This window comes from Myotis daubentonii, chromosome 12 (assembly GCF_963259705.1).
Source record: "Myotis daubentonii chromosome 12, mMyoDau2.1, whole genome shotgun sequence".
Taxonomy (NCBI): domain Eukaryota; kingdom Metazoa; phylum Chordata; class Mammalia; order Chiroptera; family Vespertilionidae; genus Myotis; species Myotis daubentonii.
Window position 1 is genome coordinate 70,511,504 of NC_081851.1, and position 17,718 is coordinate 70,529,221.

The 17,718-nt window shown below is 36.8% G+C and overlaps 1 protein-coding gene across 10 annotated transcripts in view; it reads left to right on the forward strand.

Moving 5' to 3' along the window:
- ATAD2B (ATPase family AAA domain containing 2B) overlaps nucleotides 1-17,718 on the forward strand; it is a 124,779-nt gene that overhangs the window by 37,747 nt on the left and 69,314 nt on the right. For 9 of the 10 annotated variants that reach the window (XR_009448034.1, XR_009448033.1, XM_059660431.1 and 6 more), the window contains 6 exons: nucleotides 4,281-4,379; nucleotides 6,733-6,844; nucleotides 9,007-9,122; nucleotides 10,797-10,971; nucleotides 12,740-12,828; nucleotides 17,134-17,293. Coding sequence is in view for 8 of the 10 variants with exons in the window: in XM_059660431.1 (XP_059516414.1) it covers nucleotides 4,281-4,379; nucleotides 6,733-6,844; nucleotides 9,007-9,122; nucleotides 10,797-10,971; nucleotides 12,740-12,828; nucleotides 17,134-17,293 (751 nt within the window). In the remaining 2 variants the exon portion in view is untranslated. The remainder of the gene's footprint in view (nucleotides 1-4,280; nucleotides 4,380-6,732; nucleotides 6,845-9,006; nucleotides 9,123-10,796; nucleotides 10,972-12,739; nucleotides 12,829-17,133; nucleotides 17,294-17,718) is intronic. The other variant, XM_059660432.1, reaches the window with a different exon arrangement.

Genomic DNA, 17,718 nt, shown 5'->3' on the forward strand with positions numbered 1-17,718 from the left:
TATTACCCTTTTACTATATAGGATAGAGGCCTGGTGCACAGGTGGGGGCCGGCTGGTTTGCCCTGAAGGGTGTCCCGGATCAGGGTAGGGGTCCAGCTTGGGTGTCTGGCCAGCCTGGATGAGGGGATGATGGCTGTTTGCAGCTGGTCACACCCCCTTCAGGGTGGGGGTCCCCACTGGGGTGCCTGGCCAGTCTGGGTGAGGGGCTGAGGGCCGTTTTCAGGCTGGTGGGTGACTGAAGCTCCCAGCCTCTCCTTTTTTTCTTTTTTCATTCTGGGATTTTTTTATCTTCTATGGCTGTCACTGGAACTGAGAGCCAGCTTTAGCTCTGAGGCTCAGCTCCAGCTCTGAGACCTCGGCTGCTGAAAGCAGGTATCTGGGTTTGTTTGGCTTCTATAATTGAAACACTGTTGCAACTCCAGCTCTGAGGCCCGGCTGGCTGAAAGCAGGTTTCTGGGGTTTGTTCAGCTTCTATAATTGCAACATTGTTTCTTAGAGTGCAACTCAGAGGCCGGTAGGGGCAGGTGGGGAACCTTGGCTTCCTCCATCACTGGAGCAAGCAAGCCTCCTGTTGGCTTCAGCTGCCTGGCTGCTGGCCGCCATCTTGGTTGGCAGTTAATTTGCATATCTCGCCGATTAGCAACTGGAAGGGTAGCGAAGTTACGGTTAATTACCATGTTTCTCTATTATTAGATGGATTATTCACTGTATTCCCAATGCTGTACTTAACATCCCTATGACTATTTTATAACTACCAATTTATACTTCTTTTTAGTCCTTATCTGAGGACATTTTTCCCCATTGATTTTAGAAAGAGTGGAAGGGTAGGAGGAAAGAGGATAGAGAGAGAAACATCAATTGTTTGCCTCCTACATGTGCCCCAACTAGGTTTGGGGTTGAACCTACAGTGCAGATATGTGCCTGTGTCAGGGAATCTAACCTCATGACCCTCCAGTGCTCTAACTGTTGAGCAGTGCTGGGTAGGGCCAATTTGTATTTTTTAGTCTCTTCACCTTTTATTTTTAATTTTTAAAAATTGATTTCAGAGAGTAAGGGAGAGGGAGGGAGAGAAACATCAATGATGAGAGAGAATCATTGATTGGCTGCCTCCTGCACGCCCACCACTGGGGATCAAGCCTGCAACCCAGGCATGTGCCCTGTGATTTGAATTGTGATCTCCTGATTCACAGTTCAGTGCTCAACCACTGAGCCATGTTGGCTGGGCTTAATCCTTTCACCTTTCATTCAGTTCCCCAACTCCCTTCTCTTCTGGCAACCATTAGTTTGTTCTCTACATCTATAAGTCTATTTCTGTTTTGTTGTTTATTTTGTTTTTTAAATTCCACATACAGCCCTAGCCGGTTCTGCTTGGTGGATAGAGCGTTTGCTCAGTGGATAGAATGTCAGTCTGCAAACTGAAAGGTCCCAGGTTCGATTCCGGTCAAGGGCACATGCCTGGGTTGTGGGCTTGATCCCCAGTGGGGGACTTGGAGGAGGTAGCCGATACATGATTCTCTCTCATCATGGATGTTTCTATCTCTCTCTCCCTCTTCCTTCCTCTCTGAAATCAATAAAAATATATTTAAAAACAGAACGAGAATAGAAAGGATTATTTTAAAAAAAATTCCTCATATAAGTGAAATCATATGATGTTTGTCTTTCTTAGCCTGACTTATTTTACTTAGCATAATACTTTCTGAGGTCCATCCATGTTGTTGCCAATAGTCAGATTTCATTCTTTTTTATGGCTGAGTAATATTCCACTGTACACATGTTTTTTAATACAGTTGTCTATGGGCACTTGGGCTGCTTCCATATCTCGCTATTGTAAATAACATTGCAGTGAATATAGGGGGGCATATATCTTTTTGAATTAGTGTTCTGGGTTTCTTAAGATATATACCCAGACATGGAATTGCTGGATCATAAGTCAGTTTCATTTTAAATTTTTAAGGAACTCCCATACAGTTATCCATAGTGCTGCACCAATTTGCATTCTCACCAACAGTACGCAAGGGTTTCCTTTCTCCACACCCTTGACAACACTTGTGTGCTGATTTATTGATAATATCCATTTGACAGGTATAAAGTGATACTTCATTGTGGTTTTGATTTGCATTTTTCTGATGAGTGGTGATGTTGAGCATTTTTTCATATGTCTGTTGGCCATATGTAAATAACACATTTCTTTCTTTATTTTCTAATAGTTATTATCCTACATGTGACTTATTTTCCTGATTCAGTTTGTCTGGAATAGTTAAGTTTAACAATTACATTTTCTAAAGCTACATAGCTCTCTGGTCTCTTAGTAGAGTTGAATCTAAGTGACATACATTGCTTTCATTCGAAGCATCATTGATTCAATTAGTTTTTGCTCCTTTTTTTTCTTTTCCTCCTTTTACATGTAGGTACAAGAGATTTTTTGTTTTTGAAACTTTATCTTGTCTAATTATGTTTCCTGAAATGGTAATGTATTCTCCATGGTTCAAAAATATTTTTAGAAATGAACACAAAAAACTTCTTTTCTAGCCTTAGTTGTCTCTCATTTTTTTTTCGTAGTAACACTGTTAAAGTTTGTATATCCTTCGAGAATCCTATATAATAAAAGCATAGTATGCAAATTGTCACCTCAGCCGGAGTTCTTCCGGGAGTTCAACCAGGGGGTGGGGGTGGGGCAGGGCCAGCCAGGGGAAGGGAGGGAGGCCCCTGCTGGCTGCAGTGGCAGGCGACTGGGGGAAGGGAGGGAGTACCTGGCTAGCAGCTGGCAGCTGCTAGGGACCCTACTGGTGCACAAATTTCGTGCACTGGGCCTCTAGTATATTCATATATATGTATGTACAGGGTGTCCCAAAAAATGTATACACAGACTTGAACTTGCTTCGACAGTCTGTCATGCTAAGCATTACAGAGGCCTTTGAAGATGAGTAGTTTTATTTTCAGCAAGACGGGGCTCTCCCACACTACCATTGTGATTTAAGATCCTACCTTGATGAGATCTTGCCAAACAGGTGGATTGAATGAAGGGGTTTCGTAGAATACCCTCCTCATTCACCAGACCTCATACCTCTAGACTTCTTAAAATAGGGATACTTAAAAGATAAAGTCTATTCTACAAAATGAGCAACTGTCACTGAATTGAGAGTAGCCATTGAACGAGAATGCACTCAAATACCAAATGAAATGTTTCTGGATGTTTGCAATTCCATTGCTTTGTGTTATCAGCAGTTCCTGGACCAGAATGGACAGTTTGAAAATAGGCATTGACAAAATAAGCAATGTCTGTAGATTCGATTATATTTTGAAAATGAAATGTATTTTAATAAACATTGCCTTTATAATTATTCAAAGTGTACCTGTAATTTTTGGGACACCCTGTAAAGGCAGTCCTCAGGTTAAGTCAGATTCTATGTATGTAGTTTCTGGTTACGTCGCCATCTCCCACTTATTTATAAAAGAAAAGTTCCGTCATTTTGACGTATGGACATATGTGCCTTATGTTTTTTATTTACCACAAGTAAAGTTCAGGAATTGTTATCTTTTAAATTTTTTTTTTACTGTTTTACTTCATTACTGCCGTGTATGTGCTCCATGTGAGTGACGTAGGTGCTTATGTGGGTGGATTCCGACTTACGGCAAAAATCACATTACGTCATAGGAACGGATCTCCCATGTAACCCAAGGACCTACTGTATATGCAAATATACATATCGATTGTTACCGCTTCTTTTTACATAAAATGTACTGTGTACATTATCCTGCACCTTGTTTTTTCACTTAATTCATTTTAACTGTCTTTTCAGTATTGTGAAATTTCACATTTATGTTATAGTTGCATAATATTATGTTTGTAGATATAGTGTAAGTGTAACACTAGTCCTTTATTAAGAGTCAGGTTGTTTTCACTCTTTTGCTATTGTAAAATATGTAATGAATATGCTTGCATAATTGTCATTTTATATGTATACATGTGCCTTCCTAAACTACCCTATTTAAAAAGCTGTGGGCTTCCTATTCTCCTTCTCTTTTTTTTCTTTTTCTCTGTGGCAGTTACTATGTTTATACCTCATTAGATATATATACTGCATGAGTGCAAGAGCTGGATAACTATTTCTGAGTGAATGGATGAAGTGTGTATTTTCTACTAAGTTAATTGTAAATGTGATGCTTATACTATGTATTTAAAAGCCATTTGCTGCTGTAATGATTTTAAGGACTTTACTCTTTTTATTTTTCTTTTCTTTCTTTATTTTTTCTTTTTGGACTTTACTCTCTTTAAATAGAAGAAAGAAGCATGCTATTCATAGTAGTGACACAACTTCTTCTGATGAAGAACGTTTTGAAAGAAGGAAATCAAAGAGCATGGCAAGAGCGAGAAACAGGTTAGGAAATTTTCTACCGTTGTTTTCTCTGACAGAAAAAAGGAAGAAAAGTTTTTATATTTTGAATGGGATTCTTATCTGTACTAGCATTTTGCTAACACTATACTCAACACATATTTTAGACTAATGTGCTGATTGGTTTCTACTTATAATTCTTAGAGGAGACATCTGACCTTGGGTTATTTGCTGTATAAGTATTCAGTAAAATGGTGTGTGCAAAGTAAAGAAAGAAGAGCCACGGGGGAGAGGCCAACCTCTACGGCAATATTTTTCTCCATTCCTCTCCTCTATCCAAATTCATACAATGAGGCTAATTTTAGATGCTTATAATGATTGCACTCAGAGTAAGACTTGGCTTCTAATAAAATTAGGTCAGGAGCCCTTGGCTTTTTATTGGAAAATTTGTTTTACTTTTGGTTGAACGTATGCCTCTGGTGGTATTTGCCTAACTAGGTTAAGTGACTGATTACTACATGGCTTCTTGAAACCTCAAAATTTTCACTGGGGAAGAGAATCAGTATTTTGTTTAGTAAATAACTAGCGCTTCAAGTTATAATTTATTCTTTAAAATTTGAGTTAATATTCTAGCTTATTTTATAATACTAAAGATAGATTATATTTAAAACATTTACAGTTGACAAAGCATTTCTATAATTTGTTGTTATATATTTGTTATAGAAATACCAAGTTTTTATTTAGCAGGTGTTGGAAACTAGTTTGGAGTGGTGTAGATTGTATGCAGACAAAAATTCCTTATATTGATGATGGAAAGAAAATGAAAGAGAAAAATCTAAGTTTAAATAAAAGAACTTAGTGCCTATTTAATCTGAACTATTTTGATACCTGCTTTGGAAATATATTTTTGAGAGAAGGTAGCACTCAGAAATGTTATCAGTTACATTCATTATAGAAGCTATACTTTTTTGAGGGTGTTTGTAATTTTTTGGTGTTTACCCAAGGTTAAAAGAGAAAGTAGATTATGTTCTCTTAGGGTAGTGAAATTAAATAATACAATGTATGGTTTTAGATAGCTAAAGATTTATTTTAAGATAGTTACACAAAAGATTAAGCTTAGTTCTCAAAATGTGGTCTAAACTTGGTTTCCTTTGAATAAAAGGGCAAAATATTTCTTCAGTCATATAAACTGATTAGACATATTCACATAATATCTGAGGATAAGTTTAAATATCATAGTGAAGCTTGAATTCAGTTAATGCCATATATTATAGTACATATGTAGTCAATCTATAATTTTATTTTATACTTATACTAGAGGCCTGGTGCACGGATTCGTGCATATTGAAAGGAAATTCATTAGAATGTGGCCAGTGGGGCAGGACTGGGCGAGATGGGCCAGACATGCCCTGGAGCCAACCTTCCGTGGTGCCTTTCTGGCTGGGTGCACTGGGGGCAGCGCTGGGGCTCAAAGGGCATCTGTGGAGTGAGCAGGGTCCCTCCGGCAGGTGGGGTCCCTCGGCCTGGCCTGCGGGGATCATGCTGAAATCGGTAGTACGACATTCCCCCAGGGGTCCTGGAGTGTGAGAGGGCACTCTGCAAAGTTGCTGTCACTCGGCAGCTCTTGTGTTGAGCGTCTGCCCCTGGTGGTCAATGTGTGTCATAGCTATGGGCCAGCTGGTAGACTGGTCACTTAGCCTTTTATATATAGAGAGTAGAGGCCCGGTGTATGAAATTCTTGCATTGGGGTGGGGATGGAGGGGTGTTTCTCAGCCCGGCCTGCACTCTCTCACAATCTGAGACCCTTTGGGGGACATCCCTCTCACAGTTCGGGACCGCTGGCTCCTAACTGCTGGCCTGCTTGATCGCCCTAACTACTCTGCCTCCCTGCCTGATTGCCTCTTACCACTCTGCCTGTCTGCCTGATGGTTCCTCACCACCTCTGTCTGCCTGCCTGCTGATCGTCCCTTACCACTTGCCTGCCTGCCTGCCTGATTGGCCCTAATTTCTCGCCTGCCTGCCTGCCTGATCTCCTTTAACTGCCTCTGCCTCGGCACTTGTTGCCGTGGCTTTGTCTGGAAGGTTGTTCAGCTGTCCCATCTAATTAGCGTATTACGCTTTTATTATTATAGATAATATAGAATATCAGATAGGTTAAGTTTTCTAAGTTGGAATAGATTGGCCTTTTTGGACAAATAGGTTATTGACCTTTGCTTTATTTAGGGAATAAATTTGTTTTTGGTTTGTAGAAAAATTTTTAGAAAAGTAGTTTAAAAATATGGAGTCTGTTGATGTTATTTTCTGGTTTATGATAAAAAGGAGAAAGGTGAAAATGTGTTAGAGATTTAAACTTATTTTGACATTAAAAATGTGAAACTTGAATTTTTATGAATTTCAGGTGTTTGCCTATGAATTTAAGAACAGAAGATTTAGCTAGTGGTATTCTCCGAGAACGTGTCAAAGTGGGTGCAAGCTTGGCTGATGTTGATCCAATGAACATTGATAAATCAGTAAGTTTTGGAGATGTTTTTCTAGAAGTACCTTTTTTTTTTTTTAAGGTATTTTCTTGTTTCTAAACCAACACACAATAAATGCAGAAAAATCTAGATATCACCATTATTAGTGTGTGTATGGAGATATATATATATATATAGGAACCTACACTCTGATAACATATGATCATATGATGTCTACTCAAGTTTCCCCCCCTTTTTTCATTTCACTGTTGCTAGAGTATATAGTGAAAAATGGTTAGGAAGTGAGGCTGAGCCCCATAAACCATGATTAAGTAATGGGTTATTGTTGAAGCTGCTGCTTAGGTTTCCAGATCAGATTTGCATTTTAGACAGATCACTCTGTCTTTGATGTAGTTAATGAGTTTGAGGGCAGCAAGACTAGCATTAGGGAGACTGGTTCAGAAGTAGTTGTAATCTAGTAATCTGGAGTAATGCTCATGGTAGAAAGAAAGTAGGGTAACTGTGGAAGGAAGTAGCATATGGATTTGACACAATTCGGTAGAGAGATTGGTATGACAGAATTTGATAAATTAGTTGCTTTTGGGGAATGGGGGAGAGAAACAAGAGAAACAAAACCTGAATATTTTACCCAGGTTTTGGCTTAAGAGACTGGATGAGGAAATGCATGGCTTCATTCTCTGAGGTAGGGGGCATAATAGAAGGAATATGTATTTGAGGTGTGAAGATTCATTTAGTTAGTTATAGACATGCTTAGTTTCTGTGGCATATCACAAATTGAAGTAACTTGTAGGAAATTGGGTATTCAGTTTTGGCATTAAGGCGAAATATCTGGGCTAGAACTTCAGATATGTGTCACCCACATAAAGATAGCTGAGGTCACTATGGAAAATGGATAATAAGCACCCAGGAAAGTATATGGTGTGCAAAGAGGACATGGTAGATGCTTACTGTTAGTAGAATCTTTTCTGTGAGGATACTTGGGAATAAGGTTATTATAGAATATATTTGATTATTCCCATAAACCTTTCTATTCAACATAATTTAACTGATCTCACATGATAGACTTGTTATCAAATGGAGTTGTATATATATTTGAAAAGGAAATGTTAGCTACCACCAATCTTAAGTCATAGGGGAAAATCTTTATTTTATTAGTGAGGACCTAAGGACATTTCAGAATCTCATGTCTAGTAGTTCACATTCTTAGAGGATTTTACTTAATGATCTTTGCTTATTTAGTTTACCAGTACCTTACTCTCTTGAATCTAGTTAATTTTAGGCATCTCTGCCAGTTAATTAGAGTTAACTTAGTTCTTTAAAGTATGATATCATATGCAAGAAAATTTAGCTACTTTTTTAGAGAGTTTTTTATTTAGACTCTATTTATTTTTCTAGATTACTTAAGTGTTGTCTATCATAGTAAAATATTCATTGTAGAACATTTTGAAGTACCATAACATAATAAAAAATCAAGGAAAAAAATCTCCCAGAACCCACTGGTCAAAGGCAATGGGTTGCCTATTTTCTTCAAGCACTTTCTTTTATCCAGCTTTTTAATTTACAAACTTTTAGATATTTAAACTGTTAGGGGTGGGAGGAATAATCTCTGTTGCACCTTGTAGTAGACCAGTGTTTCTCAAACTGTTTTTTTTTTTATTGTTGTCCCCTAATGACAAAAATTAAATTTCTCTTTATCTAGGTAAATTTGTGTTAAAGATTAAGATTTTTGTCAGGTAAAGTTGAGCTGTGGTGGGTCACAAACCATTGTAATAGCAAAGATTTTTTTACCCTACTCCTGCACCAATTTTTGCCCCGTTGGGGGGTGAAGTTGCCCCTGCTGAGAATGCATGTGATAGATGATATTTTGAAAGGCATTTAAATTATTAGCGTGCATACACAACATAGTATTTCTTATAGATAACCATTAAAGTGTTAGTCTAGGCATTGATCTTGTCCTTAGTTACTATGAGATTAAAGGCTGGTAGCTTATTTGGCTGGATTGACATGTACACTTGAGTTTTACTGCCAACTTTATTTTTCTACACTTATTTCAAAAGTGTAAGTTTTTTTAACTTTACGTTCAATAGTTTCTGCTCATACATGTATTTCTGAATCATAAAACTACCTTATATATTTAAAAAAATCTATAAACAGTTAAAATTATTTTATGTTAAACTTTCCCCCTTTTTTCCAAGGTACGGTTTGATAGCATAGGTGGATTGAGCCATCATATTCATGCACTAAAGGAAATGGTAGTATTTCCACTATTATATCCTGAAATTTTTGAAAAATTTAAAATTCAGCCTCCAAGGTAAGTATTGTTATTACTGTTAATTTATCAAATTTCAATTAGTAAATGATCATAAATATAAATATTTCATATGTATTTATTTGATGTGTTCTAGCAATAAGAATTAAAATTTGTTTTTTAGTGCTCTTAAGGCTGTGGTACTATGTTCTTGAAATTTACACCTTAGCATTTAAGGGTCAGGCACAAATCTGGTCTTTAATATACAAGTGAGTTGCCCAGATATTTTCCTTGATTTGGCTTTCTAATAGCATTGAGTTTGATGCTCTATGTTGTTTACTCTTTGGAAGCACAATTTCAGTGAAGTGTTTATTTGACTTGATGTGTATTTTTGAAATGTTAAGCTTGATAATTATTTTCATGATCATTTTAATTGTGGTTGATCATGAGGTGATTAAATATTAGAAAAAGGCTAAGAAATTGTTTTAAAGGAAATTGGGCAGAATAAAATATTCTGAAGATGTATATTTATAGGCTGTTAGATTTAAATTGCTAAATGTTCCTTTTTATTTAGTAGGAGGTTTTTATTCATATTTGTTTCTAATTTATTTTCCATGTGTTTAAGGATGTAGAAAATCTATTAAAGAGTCATCTTCAGGAGACATCTGTAATACTTTTAACAATAAAGACAAATTAGAAAAAAGAGTCATCTTCTATTTGAGTCATTTAAAAAGTTAGCCTATAATTCTGCATTGGCTTTTAAAAATCATGATAGCAATTTATTTGTTTTTTATATGATATAAATTGAATTTTAAAAATAATTATTACTTTTAGTATATCATTAGGAGAAACAAAACAGAATTATAAGGAGCAAGTGTCACAAGCAGAAAGTAGTTCTACTCTTTAGGGGTGAACAATTTTGTATATATTTTTTATTTCTTGTATACATCTGTGCATATATTAAATTTATGTTTTGTCTATATTATGCACATGTGAAGTTTTAATATAAATGAGATTATTCAACAATACTCTTATATAACCTTTTTACTCTATAATATATTCTAGACACCTTCCATATTACTAATGTACATATTGTACTATACTAGTGTTTTATTTTATAGATGTAACAGCATATCTGTCCCTTATTAAAAATGGCATTTAATTTTTTTTAGTTTTCACAATTAGAATCTGCTCTGTTGAACATCCATTTAAAAATTTTTAGCCTGGCCGGCATGGCTCAGTGGTTAAGTGTTGATCAGGTCAGGGCATATGCCCAGGTTGCAGTCTTGATCCCCAGTGAGGGGCATGCAGGAGGCAGCTGATCAGTGATACTTTCTCATCATTGATGTTCCTATCTCTCTCTTCCTCTGCCTTCCTTTCTGAAATAAATAAAAATACATTAAAAAAAATTTAAAAATAACATTCTTTTCAGTATTTCTATATGACATATTCTAAGATGTAAAATTTGTGGGTCACAGGGAAAAACATTTAAAATTTTAATATATCTTGCCAAATTACTCTCTATTCTGATTTAACTTTATTTTTTGGCCTATCAAAGCTTGGTGCTTTGAGAACATCCTTGAGGACACTCAGCAAAGGGAAACGTTTGTCTATGTACTACAAAAGTTTTATTCGTGTCTAATAATGATATATTAATACACAATTATATGAGAGATGTATCCTTTTATATTGGTTATTAGTGGTGGTGATAACATTTATTAATTTTTATTCCTCTAGGGGCTGTTTGTTTTATGGACCTCCTGGCACAGGTAAAACCTTGGTTGCCAGAGCACTAGCTAATGAGTGCAGTCAAGGAGACAAAAAGGTGGCTTTTTTTATGCGAAAAGGAGCAGACTGTCTGAGCAAGTGGGTGGGTGAATCAGAACGGCAACTTAGGCTTCTTTTTGATCAGGTAAAGAAAATCACAGAATATCTTCTTTAGCATATTTAATGCACTTAGTCTGTAAATACAAACTGTTCTCGAGGAGGCATATTCTCCAATCAATATATGAAATTTAGGATCAGTAATCTGAATTTGAATGGCATAGAAGTATTTAAAAGCAGTTTTACCAGTACAAATTTAAGTTGACTCACAACACATTTATTGAGGTGGCTACTAGGCACCTAATACTACGTTAGGTGCTTTTGGGAACCCTGGTTATGACATATTTATCATTAGATTATAGTCTAATTCAGGAAATAACATAAAACTTAATATGAAATCACACAAAACAATATAATATTTATTTTCATCAATTATAAATGTGGTGCTGAAAGAATTCAGTAATAAATGAATGCTTTTAAAATAATAAGGTGAGCCCTGACCAGTGTGGTTCAGTTGGTTGGAGTGTTGTCCCATTCACTGAGGGGTGGCAGGTTCAATTCTGGTCAGGGCACATGCCGTGGTTGTGGGTTTGATTTCCAGTTGGGGTGTATGTGGGAGGCTACTGACTGATGTTTTTCTCTCTCTCCCTCTTTCTTTCTCTAAAAAGCAATAAAATTTATTTAAAAAAATAAGAGATTAAGGTGAATGAATATTGTGTAGGCTGTCTTTACTATTTATATACACTGAGTGGCCAGATTATTATGACCACCTGACGTTTGTAGGCAAATTAGCTATAATTTCGTGCTGAAGTTGCTAGAGGGCCAGACCATTATAAATAGGGAAGCAGGTTGTTTGCCACGACAGTAGAAGTCATTTTTTTCTGAAGATATGGATAAACAATGTGATTTAACAGCCTTTGAACGTGCAATATATATGTATACAGTATAATAAGTACTTAAAAATACTATTTTCTAATACTTGTAAAAAAAAGTCCTCATGTAAATTCACTTTGGATTGTTTGAGCTAGTGAATGAAGTCATTCATATTTGGCAATGCAACTTATATTTCATTGTGTCTAAGGAAATTCACATGAAATAAAAACAATGTTTTCAGTAAGCATTAATTGAATGCCCATTGAGTTGTGTGTCAAAGTTCTTTGTAATAAGTAAAACACTTCAAATATTACATTAGTATTAAAAACTGCTGTGTTTAGATAATGGATCTAGAAAGGGGAATATAGAAAAATTCTTACCTTCATGGTGCTCAGTATTTATTGGGAAGTCAAACATTTGCAGCCTGTAAGCTTTTAAGAGAGTACTATATAATGGAAGCGTAGTATGCAAATTGTCCCCTCGACTGGGAGTGCGTCTGGGAGTTCGACCAAGGGGTGGGGATGGGGGAAGGGAGGGAGGTCCTGGCCTGCGGCGGCAGCCGCTAGGGACCCTACCAGTGCATGAATTTCGTGTACGAGGCCTCTAGTTTAATAATAATTGAAATATATAAATATAAAATAACATTGGTGGATGAGGGAAGAATTAACTTGGAAATGCTGACGTTCAATGACTTAAATGCATGAAATAAAACAAAAATAGTATGTTTAAAAAGACCTTTGTTGTGTATATGAATAAATAATACATATTGAAGAATAAAACTGAAAACAGTAGATGCTTACTGGGAGTAGGAGATTACATAAGTAAAAAGGAAAGGGGGGTAAGGAGATTTCCTTTTTACTTATGTAATCTTTCTTACCTGATGTATGTTGTATCATTTGCTTATAATAGCTATTAAGAAAACACAGTAATTATAAAAAAAATGGACAGTAATACAATGAATAACTTTTTTCTTTTTATACTAGGCATATTTGATGAGACCTTCTATAATATTTTTTGATGAAATAGATGGATTAGCTCCAGTTCGCTCTAGCAGACAAGATCAGATTCACAGGTAATTTTTTCTAATCTGATTATGTTAGATTCTTTTCACTCATTGACACAGTATCTAGCCTTAGCCCTTGGATGAGTGCTATGAGGCTTATAACATGTCATCTGTGTCCTTAAGGAAGATCTTTTTCAGTTAGCACAGGGGTCAGCAAACCATGCATGACCTGTGGGGCAAATCTAGCCTCCTGCCTGTTTTTGTAAGTTATGTTTTATTGGAACACAGCTGTATTTATTCCTTTTTCAATTATATATGGCTGCGTCTGCACTACAAGAGCAGAGTTGTGGCTGAGTTGGTTGAATGTCGTCCTGTGCACCAAAAGGTTGCCCTTTCAATTCCCATTCAGGGCACATGCCCAGGTTGTGGGCTTGATCCTAAATAGGGGGCATGCAGCTGATTGATGTTTCTTTTTCACATCAATGTTTCTCTCTCCCTCTCTCTTGAAAATCAATAAAAAATGTATTTAAATTAAACCTATCTATCTATCTATCTATCTATCTATCTATCTATCTATCTATATAAAGAGGTAATATGCAAATGAGCCAGGACGCCTTAACGTGTCCCGACCAGACTATTAGCATATTAGTTCTTTATTAGCGCCTATCAGCAGGAGCGCACTGCGGGGCATTGCCCCAGAGATAGGGTGGGAGCGGGGAGGCACCCAGAGGAGGCGGGACCATCCCGTGTGGGAGAGTGTGGGGGTGAGAGCCCGTAGTGCCCCCCTCACCAGTCCTTTGCCACCCACAGCTCGCACTTAGAGCGCCCTGCTGCCCACCTGCCAGGGAAAGGAGCACAGTGCAGCAGGTAGAGGCTTCCATGCTCTCCTTCAGCACATGACCGGGGGGGGGGGGGGTGGGGGGGGTAGGGGGGGGGAGCCGAGTTGCTCTGGAGACGGGGCGGAAGTGGAGATGAGGCAGAAGTGGGGAGGTGCCGGGAGAAGGCGGGACCAGCCCGAGGTGACTCGAGGGTGGGCAGAGGGTGGGCAGCGCTGCACGATTTCGCCTGCTGGCCTCTTAGCATGTATATAATAAAACAGGCAGTTCAGTGCTCTTGGGAAAGAATGGCCTTTTCAATAAATAATGCTAGGAAAATTGGGTATCTATTTGGTGAAAAATAAAACTGATTCTTCTTCACACTTTATAAAGCAATTCCAGTTGGATTTTTAAGTCCATATTTGAAAGATGATACAAATGCTTTTAGAAGATAATGTGGAAGAAAGGGTTAGTGCAGGCAAGTAGACCTCAACTATAGTATTTAAGTCATTTAGACTTTATTTTAAACATAATAGGGATTACTAGAGAATTTTGATCCAGGAGCTGGTAATTAAAATTTTTAAATTAAAGATAACTTTTGGTAGAATTTAAGGTAGGGTGTAATTCTGTTTTTGATGATGTTTGAAACTTTGTCTTCTGATAATCCTTATACAAAACACTTAAAAATGTTGATAAATCCTAACAAACAGCCCTGGCCAGTGTGGCTTAGTTGGTTGGGCATCATCCCGTGCAGGGAAAGGTTGCTGCTTCATTCCTGGGCAGGGCACATGCCTGGGTTGTAGGCTCGATCCCCAGTAAGGGGCATGCAGGAGGCAGCTGATTGATATACTGCCCTCACGTCGATGTTTCTTTCTGTCCCTTTCTCCTCCTCTTTCTCTAAAAATCAATTTTAAAAAATCTTTAAAAAAATTCTAACAAACATTTGAAATGTTCCCAGTGATTGGAATATACTAAGGAAAAGTTTGGGATTAAATATGAACTTATACTTAAGGATGCTTATTTCTCACCCCTTATATCTTGAGTGAGGCATTTATGTCATTAAGTTTCAGTTATTCAATAGATAAGAATAAGCACAAATCTCCTGTATTCATGTATATTGGGTCTCTAGCATTTTGTTCTCATTTATAGATTTGGGAAACAGTGGAACAGTTTATTTAGGAGCAAGAATGATTTCTTTAACATGTGGAGCATATTGGAGAAGTTATTTCACACTGGTGTTAGCAGTAAGAATAGTAGTGAGAACAGTTGGAAAACACAAAGAAGGCCATTGTTACTAGAACTATGGTTTATCTTATAATTAGACATGAAACATTTCTGTGTAGTAATGTTTAAAACGTAGTTTAAAGATCTAAAATAATTTTGAGTTGAACTTAGTTAAAATGATAGTCATTTTAAAGAAAATGTCTAAAATTATAATAATGCAAATGTAATTCTGTAGGAACTCTAAACATAATATAAATTGGCAGACATTACCCCTACCCAAGATTGCTATTAAAAGACTGATATATTTCTTACTCTTTTTTTTTCCAGAAACAGCTTTATTGAGATAAACATACAGTTCACTCATTTAAACCGTATGATTCAGTTATGTTCACATGTACAGTCTACGCATTTAAACTATATGATTCAATGGCTTCCAGTGTATTTACAGAGTTGTGTAACCGTTAACCCAACCAATTATTGAACATTTTCATCTTCCCAGAAAGAATCCTTTTATCTTTTAGCTATCACTCTCCAACTTCCCCCTTGTCCCCCACCAAGTCCTAGGCAATCAACTAACGTACTTTGAGTTGCTATAGATATGCCTATTTTAGACTTTTCATATAAATGGAATCATACAATATGTGGACTTTTATAGCTGTTTTTTTTTCATTTAGCTACAGTGTTTTCAGGGTTCATCCATGTTGTAGCATCTGTCAGTACTTCATTTATTTTTATTGACAAATAATCTATTGTATGTTTTTATTTGTCCATTTATCCTGATGGACATTGAGCTGCTTCGACTTTTTGGCTGTTATGAATAAAGCTACTATGAACTTTTTTGTGTGTGGACATTGTTGAGTCATACGGTAACTCTATGCTTAATAGTTGAAGGAACTGTCAGGCTATTTTCCAAAGAGGCACGTTTCACAAGTGAAGCAGGGAGGGAAGGAAAAAGGGAGGGAGAGAAACACCGATTTGTTGTTTCACTTATTTATTCATTCATTGGTTGTTTCTTGTATGTGCCCTGACCAGAATCAAACTTGTGACTGGGATCAAACCTGCAACCATGGTGTATAGGGATGATGCTCTAACCAGCTGAGCTACCCAGCCAGGGTCGCTACCTCATTTGGTTTTGATATGGATATTGCTAATGACTAATGATGGGTCCTTTGTATATTTTTGTGAAGAAATGTCTATTTACATCTTTTGACTATTTTTATTTTTATTTTTATTTTTTATTTTTATTTTTTTAAAATATATTTTATTGATTTTTTACAGAGAGGAAGGGAGAGAGACAGAGAGTTAGAAACATCGATGGGAGAGAAACATCGATCAGCCGCCTCCTGCACATCTCCCACTGGGGATGTGCCTGCAACCCAGGCACATGCCCTTGACCGGAATCGAACCTGGGACCCCTCAGTCCGCAGGCCGACGCTCTACCCACTGAGCCAAACTGGTTTCGGCAATCTTTTGACTATTTTTAAATTAGGTTACCTTTTTTTGTTGTTGAGCTGTAATTGTTTTTCTGTATTCTGGATCCTAAACCCTTATTAAATATATAATTTGTAAATATTTTCTCTCCTGTTTTTTAGGTTGCCTTTTACCTTTCTTGATAGTTAAAGGCAGAAAAACTTTTAATTTTGATGTAGACCATTTTTTTAAAAAAATATATTTTATTGATTTTTTACAGAGAGGAAGGGAGAGAGATAGAGAGTCAGAAACATCGATGAAAGAGAAACATCGATCAGCCGCCTCCTGCACATCCCCCACTGGGGATGCGCCCGCAACCCAAGTACATGCCCTTGACCGGAATTGAACCCGGGACCCTTCAGTCCGCAGGCCGACGCTCCATCCACTGAGCCAAACCGGTTTCGGCGATGTAGACCATTTTTATGTTTTTTTGTTGTTGCTTTGCTTTGTTATTTTTAAAATATATTTTTTATTGATTTCTGAGAGGAAGGGAGAGGGAGAAAGAGATAGAAACATCAGTGATGAGAGAGAATCATGGATTGGCTGCCTCCTACATGCCCCTCACTGGGGATTGAGCCTGCAACCTGGGCATGTGCCCTGACTGGTAATTGAACTATGACCTCCTGGATGATAGGTAGACGCTCAACCACTGAGCCATGTGGGCCAGGCTTTGTTGCTGTGTTTTTGGTGTCTATTAATGTTTGAGTACTTTTGAAAATGATTTATGTATATTACTTGATCTTGCATTAAGATAATCATGCTATAATTTTATTTGCATTTTAAGATTGATACAAGTTAGTATAAAAAGCAGTATTTACAACTTTTCTTTCTTTTTTTTCAATTTTGTCTAAAAATTTTGCTACAGCTCCATAGTGTCAACCCTCCTTGCTCTTATGGATGGATTAGACAATAGGGGTGAAATTGTTGTTATTGGTGCTACAAATAGACTTGATTCTATAGATCCTGCTCTCAGGAGACCTGGTCGTTTTGACAGAGAATTCCTTTTCAACTTGCCTGATCAAAAGGTAAGAGTTTCTGGTTTTGATCTATTAAGATTTACTTTTGATTCAATTATACAACATATATGCAATTTGAGAGTGATAGTTTATGAATTTTCATTTTTAAAATTATGTTCTTCTGGGATATCAGAGTTAATTCTATATAAAAACCTTGTAGTTATTAAATAATTTAGTCTTTTCTATTAACAGTTATTAGAAAGTTTATGCTTTTTAAGAAGTAAGAGGAAAACCCTTGATTAAGTTACTGTAGATGCTTACTCTTTTCTTTTAGTTCTCCAGATTGGAGTAATTATCTTGTATGGCAGGTTATATGTCTCTAGTTAGTCAAAGTAGCTTTGTTCCCATAAAAATAACATTTGTAGTATATTGGTGGGTTTATGAATAAGTACCCAAAATACAAATTTTCATAGAAATGACCATACCCTCATATT